At 42.5% G+C, this 15,819-nt stretch overlaps 1 protein-coding gene across 1 annotated transcript in view; it reads right to left on the bottom strand.

Annotated features, from left to right (window-relative positions):
• Window positions 1-575: 575 nt before the first annotated feature.
• The window catches only part of LOC124798765 (CDC50 family protein chat-1-like), a 28,374-nt gene continuing 13,130 nt past the window's right edge, over window positions 576-15,819 (bottom strand). The window contains exon 3 of the mRNA XM_047262294.1: window positions 576-779. Within this exon, the coding sequence (XP_047118250.1) occupies window positions 576-779 (204 nt within the window). The remainder of the gene's footprint in view (window positions 780-15,819) is intronic.

Genomic DNA, 15,819 nt, shown 5'->3' with positions numbered 1-15,819 from the left:
TTAGCTAAACAGGAAGTAAAAAGGCAAATAATTCGATCAGGAAGGACGACAATTGAACTGAATTGTATTTACGCTAGACGGAAATAAGGTCGGGATGTTAATTAAATTTTTTCACATATAAATGGAACTCAATCACCACCAATTCATCTTATTTTGCAAACACGGCACATGATGCATAAAAAGAATATCGCTGTTGATAGAATAAAGTGAAGGTATGCTGCACGAATGCAAGAGTATGTGGCAAGAAAGAAATTCTGAAAGCAAATTAGGGAATATTACAGTTCATCCAAAAAATGGTTACTTCCCGAAAGCAGAAGATGTGGGCTCATTTGGTGAAGAATGTGGCTAAACCGGCAGTGTCAATTTGAAGCACCATCACAAAAAATATTGCACCATGTGAATGAGATACTCCATACTTTAAAAGGGACGGAATGTCCCAGAAATATTTTCCTCTTCGTGCGAAAATCACTGCAGGCTTGGAACACACCCTCTCGTACAACCAGGGGATTGGCTAAGACGCGCTCACACGTCTGGTACGTGACGCTAGTTGTGGCTGCCAGGTGGCGGCGCGCCGTTCAGAGGTAGGGCGTCTCCCTCTCGACGGTGACCATGAAGGCGGCAGCCTGGCGGTAGCGCAGGTGGAGCGCGACGAACATGGCCCCCAGCAGCATGCAGACGCAGCCGCACGTCACGTAGGCCGCCCCCAGGAACTGGTTGCCCGCGCCCACCACCGTCGTCGACGTCACGATGAACACCTTGCTGCCGCTGAACGACGCCACCTGCACACAGGCGGGGCGGCACTGGTGAGGGAGGGACAGGCAGCACTACTTGCCGGCGTTACCGAGCGAGTTGCCGCAGTGGCTAGCACACTGGACTCGCATTCGGGAGGACGACGGTTCAGTCCCGCATCCGGCCATCCTGATTTACATTTCCTGTGATTTCCCTCAATCGCTTCAGGCAAATGCCGGGATGGTTCCTTTGAAACGGCACAGCCGACTCCTTCCTTACTCCGATGAGATCGGTGACCTCGCAATTTGGTCTCCTCCTCCAAATCAACCCAACCAACTTGCCGGCGTTTCCCTCTGCAATAACGAGTGATCAAAAAGTCAGTATAAATTTGAAAACTTAATAAACCAGGGAATAATGTAGAGAGAGACGTAAAAATTGACACACATTCTTGGAATAACATGGGGTTTTATTAGAACAAAAAAAAAAAAAAAAAAAACTAAGTCCACAAAATGACCGACAGATGGCGCCGAACAGCAACTGCTAACGTGATGGGTGAGAGGTACGCCGATATGTTAGAAAATCGCATCATCCCCAGCCTGGCTGATAAATACCTGCAGGAACGTACGATGTTTATGCAGGATGGCGCTTCACTCCATATTGTTAGACTCGTGATGAGCGTGTGCTGAGCCGCCACTTTCGTCATGCTTGGCCTTCCAGGTCCCCAGACCTCAGTCGGTGCGATTACCGGCTCTGGGGTTACCTGAAGTCGCAGGTATATCGTGATCGACCGACATCTCTAGGGATACTGAAAGACAACATCCGACGCCAGTGTCTCACCATAACTCCGGACATGCTTTATAGTGCTGTTCACAACATTATTCCTCGGCTACAACTATTGTTGAGGAATGAAGGTGAACATATTGAACATTTCCTGTAAAGAACATCATCTTCGCTTTGTCTTACTTTGTTATGCTAATTATTGCTATTCTGATCACATGAAGCGCCATCTGTCGGACATTGTTTGAACTTTTCTATTTTTTGGTTCTAATAAAACCCCATGTCATTCCAAGCATATGTGTCAATTTGAACCTCTCTATCTACATTATTCCGCGATTTATTCAGTTTTCAAATTTATACTGACTTTTTGATCACCCGGCACTTTGACGTAAGGGAAACCTGGGGAGTACTGCACATTCAAGCAAATATTGTTACTTCGACACATTCTCTGTCCCACATCGGCAAAGTTCCGGCGCACTTACCAACGGATTTTTCGTCGTTAGCTTGAGGAGTGCACGGATGCCCGTCCTCTGTCGCCATCTCGTTACTACCCTTCTCCCTCCACCCCCCTCCCTCCCCACTCTCCAGAACGGAAAATGTCTACCACAACTTTTAAACGTGGTGTGTTAATCATGTGGACGTGAGTGGAAGTTTCTAAATGTCTGCGAATCGTGCAGGTGCGGTGGGTCTTGGGTACCAGCCTGTTATTCACCTTGTGGAATGTGGGAAACCTCCTGAAAACCATATCTAGGCTCATCGGCTCATCGACCATCGTCCATAATCCGGTGGGTGGCTTCGTAAGTGGGTCAGCGCACCTTATGCTCCCGGAAGCGCCGCTTTAACACGCATGGTTATCCACACGGGTCGTTGTTTTGACTCATTCGTATAATGTACAGTACCGTTCAACCAGAACTATTTTTTGGTAGTTTTGCTACGCTACATAAACGACATAACGAATCGTAAGTTTACCAGTAGCATTAATAAGGAAAGGAACATAAATGAATGTGTAAGCGAGGAACCGGGGACCGACTACTTCGCTTTGATATTTTGTTTGTTTGGCTGCTTCTTTTGGACACAGTTAGAGCACGTCATTCGGTGTTAGTCCATTCTGTATTTTATATCTTCACACAATATAAACTGCATTTTATAAGTAATCAAATGTAAATGATCGCGTAACGTCCGCGCTTTGGTGTAACCAAAGCAATTACCTTTGATGCAGGTGCAGTTTACAAGTGCAGACATGGAAATGTATATAATATTTTTGTTAATTTGTGCTCAATACAACGTTCTTAATCGTGATCGATGGCAAGATTTTCCTGCTATTTGCGATAGATGTGAAAGTTGTATATGGATAACAGAAACATGTTTTATACGATTTTTATTTTACCCTTTTGTTGAGGAAATGGAACTTTTTAGCGCTATATGACAAATATGTATTTTTTCCCTATTTTTACTAGACCGTCCCTCTGGTTCATTTAAAAATCAACAATTTACGAATAAAACCTGAATTAAAAACTAACAATTTTTATTTTGCTATCAATCCCTGTTTTTAAGTAATTGGCAGGAGGATAACTATTTAGAAAAAAAAAATGTTCCGAATTTTACTCGGTCCTATATATATCCTCACTCAGTTTCTAGAAGTTTCACCGCCTCCGGATTGTAGGGGAATCTAGTAAGACACTGATAGTACACGCAAAGAAAGCAATCTTTATGAAGTAACGCCCGATAACTACGTAGACACGTAACGTACAGGTAAGTGGTGAGTAGAAACTTAACTGACCGAAGCTTCTAGGAAAACCACTGCATCCAATCTTATTAATGATACTCGACGGTAGCCTACTGTGGTCTTACAACTGTGGTAGTAAGTAACCTAAAACGAACTGTATGTGAGTTTGCTGTTCTTTCTCTACTGCACTGACTTAGTTTGAACGTAAGAACGGTAAAATGAACTTTAACATACACTCCAGCAAATGGAAAAAAGAACACATTGACACCGGTGTGTCAGACCCACCATACTTGCTCCGGGCACTGCGAGAGGGCTGTACAAGCAATGATCACACGCACGGCACAGCGGACACACCAGGAACCGCGGTGTTGGCCGTCGAATGGCGCTAGCTGCGCAGCATTTGTGCACCGCCGCAGTCAGTGTCAGCCAGTTTGCCGTGGCATACGGAGCTCCATCGCAGTCTTTAACACTGGTAGCATGCCTCGACAGCGTGGACGTGAACCGTATGTGCAGTTGACGGACTTTGAGCGAGGGCGTATAGTGGGCATGCGGGAGGCCGGGTGGACATACCGCCGAATTGCTCAACACGTGGGGCGTGAGGTCTCCACAGTACATCGATGTTGTCGCCAGTGGTCGGCGGAAGGTGCACGTGCCCGTCGACCTGGGACCGGACAGCAGCGACGCACGGATGCACGCCAAGACCGTAGGATCCTACGCAGTGACGTAGGGGACCGCACCGCCACTTCCCAGCAAAATAGGGACTCTGTTGCTCCTGGGGTATCGGCGAGGACCATTCGCAACCGTCTCCATGAAGCTGGGCTACGGTCCCGCACACCGTTAGGCCGTCTTCCGCTCACGCCCCAACATCGTGCAGCCCGCCTCCAGTGGTGTCGCAACAGGCGTGAATGGAGGGACGAATGGAGACGTGTCGTCTTCAGCGATGAGAGTCGCTTCTGCCTTGATGCCAATGATGGTCGTATGCGTGTTTGGCGCCGTGCAGGTGAGCGCCACAATCAGGACTGCATACGACCGAGGCACACAGGGCCAACACCCGGCATCATGGTGTGGGGAGCGATCTCCTACACTGGCCGTACACCACTGGTGATCGTCGAGGGGACACTGAATAGTGCACGGTACATCCAAACCGTCATCGAACCCATCGTTCTACCATTCCTAGACCGGCAAGGGAACTTGCTGTTCCAACAGGACAATGCACGTCTGCATGTATCTCGTGCCACCCAACGTGCTCTAGAAGGTGTAAGTCAACTACCCTGGCCAGCAAGATCTCCGGATCTGTCCCCCATTGAGCATGTTTGGGACTGGATGAAGCGTCGTCTCACGCGGTCTGCACGTCCAACACGAACGCTGGTCCAACTGAGGCGCCAGGTGGAAATGGCATGGCAAGCCGTTCCACAGGACTACATCCAGCATCTCTACGATCGTCTCCATTGGAGAATAGCAGCCTGCATTGCTGCGAAATGTGGATATACACTGTACTAGTGTCGACATTGTGCATGCTCTGTTGCCTGTGTCTATGTGCCTGTGGTTCTGTCAGTGTGATCATGTGATGTATCTGACCCCAGGAATGTGTCAATAAAGTTTCCCCATCCTGGGACAATGAATTCACGGTGTTCTTATTTCAATTTCCAGGAGTGTAGATATCAGAAAGATGCGATTTCGCACTCTATTGGGTAATTAGACACAGTGGTTGGTGAATTGTATTCTTCAGATTGGAAGATTGTATTCAACATTCGGGAGTGAAAACAATCGTGTATTATCTGCCAGCTTCTGCACGGAAATTAGAATACTGAAATATATTTAAACAGTAACATGGACTGCTTAAGCACTTTCAGTTTCTCATTTTAATGCGTTTAGAATGGCAATTCCTTGAAAAAACAAGTAATCACAGACATAGCCTTGGCGTATCTTCTCCAGTATATGTAGAGAAAATCCAAGTAGAGCACCGCACACACCTCAAACTCAGTACTTTGTCTGTGTATTTTTCTCCACAGATCCTTACAGTAATCAGAAAAGGATTGCAGTAGTCGGAAGTCGTCATGCGTATTGGAACGTTGGTTTTGGTTAACCACTGCGCACAGTTATCAAACTCTCCTCTGAAGGCTGTGCAATGAATTATCTTTACGATTTTACAGTCTGACAGATTTAAAGTAGAGCCAAGGAGGGTCTATAGACAACTACTACATAAAGGAGAGATGTATTATAAGAGTCAACACATATGATAGGAAAGCACTAATTAAGAAGCGAGTGGCAGACGGTCGGCCGCGCAGGATTAGCCGAGCGGTCTAAAGGCGCTGCAGTCATGGACTGTGCGGCTGGTCCCGGAGGAGGTTCGAGTCCTCCCTCGGGCATGGGTGTGTGTGTTAGTCCTTAGGATAAATTAGGTGACGGAGTGTGTAAACTTGGGAAGTGATAACCATAGCAGTTAAGTCTCACAAAGATTTCACACACATTCTCACACGCAGACGGTCGCAGATTATCCCCAATGCTGCTGAACCTGCCATTGAGCTAGTTGTGAAGGAAGCCGAAGACAAATTTCGCAAGGAAATTAAAATTCATGAAGAATAAATAAAAGACAAAAATCTTTAACGTTTGCTGATGGAACTGCAGTTCAAACACAGACGTCAATGAACTTTGAAGAATAGTAGAAGGGAATGCTAAGCTTCTTGAGAAGAGGTTATAAGACGGACATTAACAAAAGCAAAAGAAGGCCAATGGTGTCTAGTTGAATGTAAATAGACGATACTCAGAGCTTTGGATTAGGAAATGAGACACTGAAGGTAGGAGATAAGCTCTATTATTTCGGCAGCATAATAAACATCATAGCTGTAGGACAAAGGGTATAAAATGCTTTTAAGAAATATAGAAATTCGTTAACATCGAAACTAAATTTAAATATTTAAGAAGTGTTTTCTGAAGGTATTTGGAGATTTTGAGTGTAAGCTTGTATGGAAGCGAAATTTGGAGGTTGAACTGGAAAGAGGACAGAAGCTTTTGAAATGTACTACGAAATAATGACGAACATTACATCAGTATATCGAATAATTAATGAGGAGGCACTAAAGCCAACTGCGAAATAAAAAACTTCCGACGCAATCCGAGAAAAAGGAGAAACCGCTAGACAGGACACAACCTGAGGCATCAGGGAGCCGTCAGTTTAGTTATGAAGGGAAGAATGCGGGAGGAAAAAACTGTATACGTAGATCAAGGCTCGAACACAGTAAGCAGCTTCAAATGGATGTAGACTGCAGTAGCTACGTGGAGGTGAAGGGCCTCGCACGAGGGTTGACTTAAAACCTAAACAACAAATTTAAATGTATCCTAGGCAATAGCATCTGGTTTTCAGCTTGTGACAAGGTAATTGAAAGAGTCTTTTCTTTCTTTCTTTCCCTCAGGGTGTCACAAACTTGTCGAAAAATGTGTAAACTAAAGTAGAATGCGGAGTGTGTAACCTGGTTGTTAGAGACTAAGTCCGGTACTGGACCTAAAGTTTGGACCACACCATCGATTAACTTGGTGGCTTTCCCTAAACAGGAAAGCAGCTCACCCATCTGTTTGAAACGCCAACGTGGATAAGGTGAGGGAGGCGTATGCAAAGAGTCCATCAAACTCTGAGGGTACGGCAGACACAGAGTTAGAAATTCCGCCTCTAGCTGTGCATGAGATCCGCCGTTACAGGCTATATCTTTATGCTGACAATGTGCCACCGTTTCAGTCACTAAAGTGGCCAGACAAATCTGTCTGCCACTCGTTTGCGTTAGACGTGCTAGCCAAGACTGGTGCAAGAAATCAGCTTGTAGTGAAGTTTTGTTTCTGTTACGACTTTACTTTTCATATGCACGGCAAACTGGAGTCTGTTAACGATCGTGATTTGTGATGCGTAGTTCAGAACAATTGCATTATTTGTGGTACAGCAAATCATTGTAACATCCAAGTAAAAAACACTAGTGATTGAAGACTAGCTTAAAAATCAGCGAATAAATAAACAAATTGGTAAAATTTCCTTCAGGGAGTCCGCTTTTAACAGTGTTATATACTTGGGCTCGCTGCAATACCCTTCAATGTCACCTGTGACCTGACAATGAAGCAGCATGCGGCGCCACCTCATTGGTCCCCAAATGTCCATGAATTTCTCGATGAAAATTTATGTGTTTGTGGATTCGACAAGAGGGCCAGAATCGCTGGCCGCCGCCATCAACTCAAGACTTCCTGTGATTTTTAAATGATCAAGTGTACAGAACCAAGATTACAGACATATAAGACCGACATCGATACCTCTCCTCAGTGTAGCACTCAGTGAAGAATGGGCTGCCATTCCCCAAGAAACTTTCCAGCACCTGATTGAACGTATGCCTGCGAGAGTGGAAGCTGTCATCAGGGCTAAGGGTGGGCCAACACCACACTGAATTCCAGCATTCCAGATGGTGGGTGACACGAACTTGTAAGTCATTTTCAGCCTTGTGTCCGGATACATTTGATCACACAGTGTAGCTGTAAGCTGGTCCCATTAACATTCTGCCAGACAGATAATTGTAAATTGTAAAGTAATCGTGTAGATATGGATGAGGGTCTCAACTAATGTGCATGTTGGTTTGGTTACTGTAGGGTAGGAACATTTTGTCTCACAGTGTTAGATTAAACCAATGATAATTTCGTTTTCATATTCCCTAATAAACTTATAAAGTTTGCAGTCAGTATAATAATAATAATAATAATAGTAATGATGATGAAGTCGATGATTCTCTGTTGTCAAATACAAATACTTTTTTCTATGGTCAGTGGATGTTTGGTGTTTACTGGCTTGATGTGTGGCTTATGAGCAACTGCTCGAGCATAAAATCCAAATTTTCTCACCTCCTGCCTAACTGTCACGATATTTGCAGTGGGTCCTGATGCAGTTTGGAATTCCTGTGTGATGTTCTGGATAGATGTCTGCCTATTACACATTACGACTGTCTTCAACTGTCGGCGGTCTCTGTCAGTCAACATACGAGGTCGGCCTGCACGCTTTTGTGCTCCACGTGTCACTTCACGTTTCCGATTCACTATCACATCGGAAGCAATGGACCTAGGGATGTTTAGGAGTGTGGAAATCTCGCGTACGCACTTACGACACAAGTGACACCCAGTAAACTGACCACGTTCGAAGGCTGTAAGCTCGGCGGAGCGCCCGATTCTGATCTCTCACGATGTAAAATGACTACTGATGTCGCTGATATGGAGCACCTGGCAGTATGTGGCAGCGCAATGCATCCTATCTGATAAACGCATGTTTTTGAGGCTGTCCGGATAGTTTTGATCACATAGTGTATGTCTCTACCGTTCCAGCGTCTAACAGCACGTGACAAAAACGAACACATAACTCTTTCCGTGCGAGCTTTGATTTTTCTTATTTTATTATGATGGTCTTTTCTCCTTATGAAGATGGGCGCCAACAAAATATTATCCCATTCATAGGAGAAAGTTTTTGAATGGTATTTAATGATAAGATCCCGCTGTAAGAAAAACGCCTTTGTTTTAATGATTGACACCTCATTTAGTATATCATATCCGTAGCACGCACTTCTTTGAACTTCCTCGACGTCCTCCATCGATCCTCAATAAGTGTAGTGTAAGCAGTCTCTTTAGCAAACCTGTTGCATTTTCAGTGTTCTGCCAATTCTGACAATAAATCGCGGTCTTTGGTTTGCTTCCCTCACAACATTATCTATGTGATCGTTCTAATTTAAGTTACTCGTAACTGCAGTCTCTAAATGTTTAGCTGCATTTACAGCCTTTAAGCTTGTGTGATTTATCGTGCAACCGAAATTTAGCGGATTCCTTTTAGCACTCATGTGAATGACTTCACACTTTTCTTTATTTTGAAACGATTGCCTATTTTCGCACCATACAGATATCTTGTATAAATCATTTTGCAATTGCTTTTGATCATCTGATGACTTTACAATAAAGTACTAATGCACAAAACACTGTTAACCGCAGTCAGATTCATGTGTCACTGTGTCTCATTTAATGTAATACACCAATGTACTCTTTTAAATTTTTCTGTATGGTTTGTACGAAAAGAAAAACGACTGCACAATAACTAGCAATGCTTACAAATTGCAAGTTCCTGTATATTTGTGATTTAATGCGAGATAAGATAGTATTGCACTTATATTTTAAGCTTTAAATGCTGCACTTCCACTTTATGATTTAGTAGCTGAATTGTTGAAAACGGTTTGAATAATTTGTCATTAATAGTGCTATCCACAGAGATATCTGGTCTAATGATGCAAATAACTGACTTGTCACTATATCTTGGTGTTAACATTCGTTGTTAGGAGCAATTGTTTTTTTTTTCAAGTGAATCTGCATGTTACTGAAAATTTATATACCTCTAAGCGTTCTGTCAGTTCTTCGAATAAATCGCAGTCTTTGGTTTGCTTTCTTCACAACATTAGCTATGTAATCGTTCTAATTTAAGTTATTCGTGATTGTAGTCCCTAAATGTTTAACTGATTTTACAGCCTGTAGGTTTGTATCTTTTTTATTTTCATCAGTCTTCTGACTGGTTTGATTTTCATCTCAGAGTAGCATCTGCACCCACGTCGGTAATTATCTGTTGGAGGGATTACAATCTGTTTTCTTCTACAGCTTTTACCCTCTACAAAAAAAATGGTTCAAATGGCTCTGAGCACAATGGGACTCAACTGCTGAGGTCATTAGTCCCCTAGAACTTAGAACTAGTTAAACCTAACTAACCTAAGGACATCAGAAACATCCATGCCCGAGGCAGGATTCGAACCTGCGACCGTAGCGGTCTTGCGGTTCCAGACTGCAGCGCCTTTAACCGCACGGCCACTTCGGCCGGCCTTACCCTCTACAGCTCCATCTAGTATCATCGAAGGTATTTCCTGATATCAACATTGTTCCACTGTGCTGTCCCTTCTTCTGGTCAGTGGTTTCAGTATATTCCTTTCCTCTCCGATTCTCTGTAGAATCCCCTCATTCTTTATCCTACCAGTCCACCTAATCTTCAGCATTCTTCTATAGCACCACAACTCAAATGCTTCGATGATCTTCTTTTCAGGTTTTCCCGAAGTCAGTATTTCACTACCATACAATGCTGTGTTCCAAACGTATATGACAGATATTTCTTCTCTTGACAAGGAATAACCCTTTTGCCAGCGCTCGTCACCTTTTCTCATTTCAGCTACTTCTCACTACCTTCCTCTTTCTTCGATTTACTCTCAGTCCATATTCTGCACTCATTAGACTGTTCATTCTATTCAGAAGATCCTGTAATTCTTCTGCACATTCACTTAAGCTAGCAATGCCATCAGCGAAAATTATCACTGACATCCTTTCACCTTGGATTTGAATTCACTCTTGAATCTTTGTTTTATTTCCGTCATTGCTTTTTCGATGTATTGATTGAACAGCAGTGGAGAAAGACTACATCCCTGTCTTACCCTCTTTTTAATCCGCTCATTTCGTACTTGGTCTTCCACTCTTATTTTTCCTCTTGGCTCTTGACACATACTGTGTATTACACGCCTTTTCATACATCTTAACCATATTTTTCTCAGAAGATCGAACATTTTGCACCATTTGATACCGTCAAGGCTTTTACTAGTTCTATGTTTCCTATGAATGTGTCTTGATTTTTCTGCAGCCTTGCTTCCATTTTCAACCGCAACTTCAGAATTTGCTCTCTGGTACCTTTACCTTTCCTAAAGCCAAACTGAGCGTCTTCTACCACAACCTCGATTTTCTTTTCCACTCTTTTGTGTGTTATTCCTGTCATAAACTAGCACGCATGAGCTGTTAAGCTGATTGTACGATAATTCGCGCCCTTGTCGGCTCTTGTAATCTTCGGAATTGTGTGGATGACGGTTTTCGGAAAGTCAGATGGTATATGTGAGATTCACACATTCTACAAACGAATGTGAGTAGTCGACTTTTTGCCACTTCCCACAATGATTTTAGAAATTCCGATGGACTCTTATCAATCCTTTCTGCACTCTTCGGTCTTAAGCCTTCCAAAGATCTTTTAAATTGTAATTCTAATACTGGATCCGCTATCTCTTCCATATCGACTTCTGTGTCTTCGTCTATTACGTCATCAGACTAAACTTCCCCTTTATAGAGGCCTTCAATGTACTCAATCCATCTATCCGCTCTCTCCTCTGCATTTAGCAGTGCAATTCCAGTCTTGTTTTTAACTTCACTGAAGGTTGGTTTAAATTTTCTATTTGCACAGTCAGTCCTTTCGACAATCATTTCTTCTCCGAATTCTTCACATATTTCATGGAGCCAATTCACCTTTCTATTTATTTCATTCCTGAGTGACTTGTAATTCTATATTTCCCTCAACAATGTTTGTACTTCCTTCCTTGATTGATCGACTGATGCATTTCTTCTATTCCCGTGGGTTCTTCGCAGTTAAATTCTTTGTACCTATGTTTTTCTTTCCAGGTTCTGTGTCTGCCAGTTTTAGAGATGTCCAGTACTCCTCAACTGAACTTCCTAATGAGCTATTCCTTATCGCAGTATCTACTACAGAACTTCAAGTGATACTATTCATTCCTTAGTACCTCGGAATCCCACTTCTTTGGGCATTGATTCTTCCTGAACGCTCTCTTAAACTACAGGCTACTCTTCATCACTACTAAATTGTGATCTTAGTCTACATCTGCTCCTTGGTGCGCCTTACAATCTAGTGTCTCATTTCGGAATCTTTGCCTGTCACGCTGGAATGTAACTCAAATCTTCCTCTATCTCCCGGACTTTTCCCAGTACACCTCCTTCTCTTGCGATTCTCGAGCAGAGTGTTCGCTACTACTAACTGAAATTTATTGTAGAACTCAAATAATGTTTCTCCTCTCTGATCCCTGGTACCAAGCCCACATTACCCCGTAATCCTTTCTTCTACAATATTTCTCTACAACCGCATTCCAATCTCCCATGACTACTAGACTGTCATATTCCTTTTCGTGCTGAATACCCGTTGAAAATCCTCACTTTCTGCGTCTCTTCTTCTTTGGCTTGCGACGTCGACATGTACATTCCTTTTTATTATAGTTGTTGAAAACTTACAGCATAAATTCCTGTTGCACTATGAATAAAATAACGCAGATGAAATTTCAACGAATGAAGGGATTATAAATAAAACGAAATTTAAGAAAATGCATCTACAAGTAGAGCTACAGAGACGTTCTGACAATCATACTTAAGTGCCTGGCACAGGTTTCATTGAACCACCGTCACAATAATTCTCTATTACTCCAATATCGAACAACGCACGTAAAAAAACGAGCACCTGTATCCTTCCGTGATTTCCGTTATTTTGTTACTAGGATAATTTCTCCCTACGTAGGTCGGATCCAACAAAATATTTTCGTATTGGTCGAGAAAGTCAGTAACTGAAATTTCGTGGGAGGATTCCGCCCCAACGAGAAATGTCTTTGTTTTGATGTTGTCCACCAGAAATCCTGTATCATATCCGTGATACTCTCTCCCCTGTTTCTGGATAGTACAAAACGTGTTGCCCTTCTTTGAACATTCTCGATGTACTCCGTTAATTCTACATGGTAATGATCACACACCGCGCAGCAGTACTCTGAAAGAGGGCTGACATTCGTAGCGTAAGCAGTCTCTTTAGTAGATCTGTTGCATCTTGTAAGTGTTCTGCCATAAAACGCAGTCTTTTCTATGTGTTCTGCCCCATTTAAGTTGTTCGTAATTGTAATTCCTAGGTATTTAGTTGAATTTGTGGTAATGAAATTTGGTTGATTTATCGTGTAACCGAAATTTAACGGATTAGTTTCAGCACTCACGTGGATGACCTCACACTTTTCGTCATTTAGGCTCAGTTGCCAATTTCCGCATCATACAGATATCTTTTCTAAATCATTTTGCTATTTGTTTTGCTCTTCTGACGACTTTACTTTCCGTCAATTACTACGAATTGTGACCTCTCCGACAGGAAATCACTAATCCAGTCACATAACTGGAACGATATTCCATATGCACGCAATTTGATTGCAACCCGCTTGTGAAGTACAGAGTCAAAAGCCTTCCGAAAATCTAGAAATATGGGATCAATTTTAAATCACTTGGCTGGTCCCGGCGGAGGTTCTAGTCCTCCCTCGAGCATGGGTGTGTGTGTTTGTCCTTAGGATAATTCAGGTTAAGTAGAGTGTAAGCTTAGGGACTGATGACCTTAGCAATTAAGTCCGATAAGATTTCACAGATTTTTAAATTCCTTGTCAAAAGACTCAGTATTTCGTATGAGTAAAGAATTAGTTGTGTTTCACAAGAACGATGTTTTCTAAACCGTTGTTGAGTGTGTGTCAGTAGACCGTAGTCTTCGAGGTCATTCATACTGTTCGAATACAATATATGTTCCAAAATCCTGCTGCATATTGACGTTAATGACATGGGCCTGCAATTTAGTGAATTTCTCCTATTGCCTTTCTTAAATATTGGTGCGATCTGCGCAACTTTCCAGTCTTTGGGTACGGATCTTTCGCCGAGCGAGCGGTTGTATACGATTGTTAAGTATGGAGCTACTACATCAGCACACACTCAAAGGAACCTAATTGGTATACAGTGTTGGCCTGAAGACTTGCTTTTATCAAGTGATTTAAGCTGCTTCACTGCTCCGAGGATATCTGCTTCTAAGTTGGCAGTTGTTCTTGATTCGAATTCTGGAATATTTACTTCGTCTTCTTTGGTGAAGGAATTCGGAAGGCTGTGTTTCGTATCTCCGCTTTAGCAGCAGCGTCATCAATAGTATTTTCATTTCTATCAGGCAGTGACATGAATGAAAATATAGGATGATAAAATGGATGATATGGAGTCGAAGTTTATATACATGAAAGTAATTAAAATCACATGCTGAAAAATTCCAGAGAAAAACAGAATGACTGGAAAACAAAATAAGAGCAAAAGAAATAATGAATATTTTGATTAAAATTACGTGACAAAGGATAATGAATGAAAAATATTTCATTTAAACCAGTTAACTGAATAAAATTAATGATCAAAGTCATTTCAATAAAAATATAAAAATATAAAAAAATAGTAGCTCCTTATGAGATTCGGTCGTATAACCTTCTACATATACGGATGTACCTTTACCACTACGTCACAGTGCCTCACTGTGAAGAATTGTCATTTCTCCCAAAATTTTACTGAAATGTTTTTCATCGTTTACTCGACAATGAGGGTACACCACGGTGAATGGCTGCAGACTGTGATACCTAGGACTAAGGTAAATCATCGCACAGATCGTTTCAAAAAGTTGTGCTGCTTCTTGTGACCTCTCCTCGCAGGACATATATGACAATTTCGTACACTAACAGCGTCACACATCAAGCAAGTTAACCGTTTGTAGGGTGAACAAAAGAATCACCTTTACTGCTTGGGTTTCTAAATTAAGACGCCACGTTTCGTACACCCATTCAGCCTATATTCCCGGTAATTTGTTTGCATTTCGTAGTAAAAGGCTTAGGACACTTCGTCATTCCCATGTCTGTAGAGTAATTCAGAACGACGACTGCCGTACAATTACGCCGCCAAAAATACCTTGGAGCACTCGTCCATACACAAAATTCGAACACTAATTTCACTTTACTTGTTATGTAATTCACCTGTAAGATATATTAATATTAGAACATTAATACCGGTGAAAGTGTCTCCATTGGCGAAGCTGTGGAACTAAGATTGCCGATAGTACAACGTCTACAATGGCACAGATATAAGGGTTCTTCAGATGTGATTCCTCCACGGTAGGAACGACCGTACCTAATCGTTGTGGCGCACATAGTTTTCCTGCGAGAACCACTGGTTGCGATATAGAAGTACATGCCTCTGAACATGCGTAGGGACAGACTGTTTCAACACGATGGCGTAGTACCACATTTTGCAGTTCCCTTCACAGAAAACCTGCATTCAGCAGGTGGGGGGAGGTTGAGGTGGAACACTTTACTGGCCGTCAAGCTCCCACGATTTGTTAGACATTTTCTTGAGGAGTTGTACGAGGGTCAAGGTTTCGACACCGGTATAAAATGAAAAGATGAACTTGTTGAACCAGTTATGAGCGCGGTAAAATGGACAGACCGTAGAAAATATATTATTGATCGAGTGCATTACTACTGAATGCACGAATACAATCTGTGCAGTCTTTTTAGCGTGCGTCATGTAGAGCATACGCAGGAGCCGTTATTATTAGTTCAGAAGATAAACAAGGGAGACAATTATGTTTCATCTGTGGAATAGGAACCAAAAGTTACCAGACATACCTTTCTTAGGAAAACGTTAGCCCAATTGGTCATCTACAGCCCTACATGCGCGCAATAATACAGGGCTCTTGTGTTTATATCTATAAACAACTCCCAATACGTAACTAATGAAGCTGTCAGATAAAAGTCAATGCCACCTTTCCTTCCGGCTCTATTAAATCGACGTGCTTAATCCTTACCCTCCAAGTAGCAGAAGGTCTAAACAAATGGCAAAATCGGCCTCCAAAGGAGGGTTGCTCTCTAGCACTACCAGTTTCGGAAATACTAAAACATATACAC

This window comes from Schistocerca piceifrons, chromosome 5 (genome assembly GCF_021461385.2).
Source record: "Schistocerca piceifrons isolate TAMUIC-IGC-003096 chromosome 5, iqSchPice1.1, whole genome shotgun sequence".
NCBI classification, from domain to species: Eukaryota; Metazoa; Arthropoda; class Insecta; order Orthoptera; family Acrididae; genus Schistocerca; species Schistocerca piceifrons.
The sequence above is the reverse complement of the archived record's forward strand: the minus strand, read 5'-3'. Positions and strand labels throughout refer to the sequence as shown.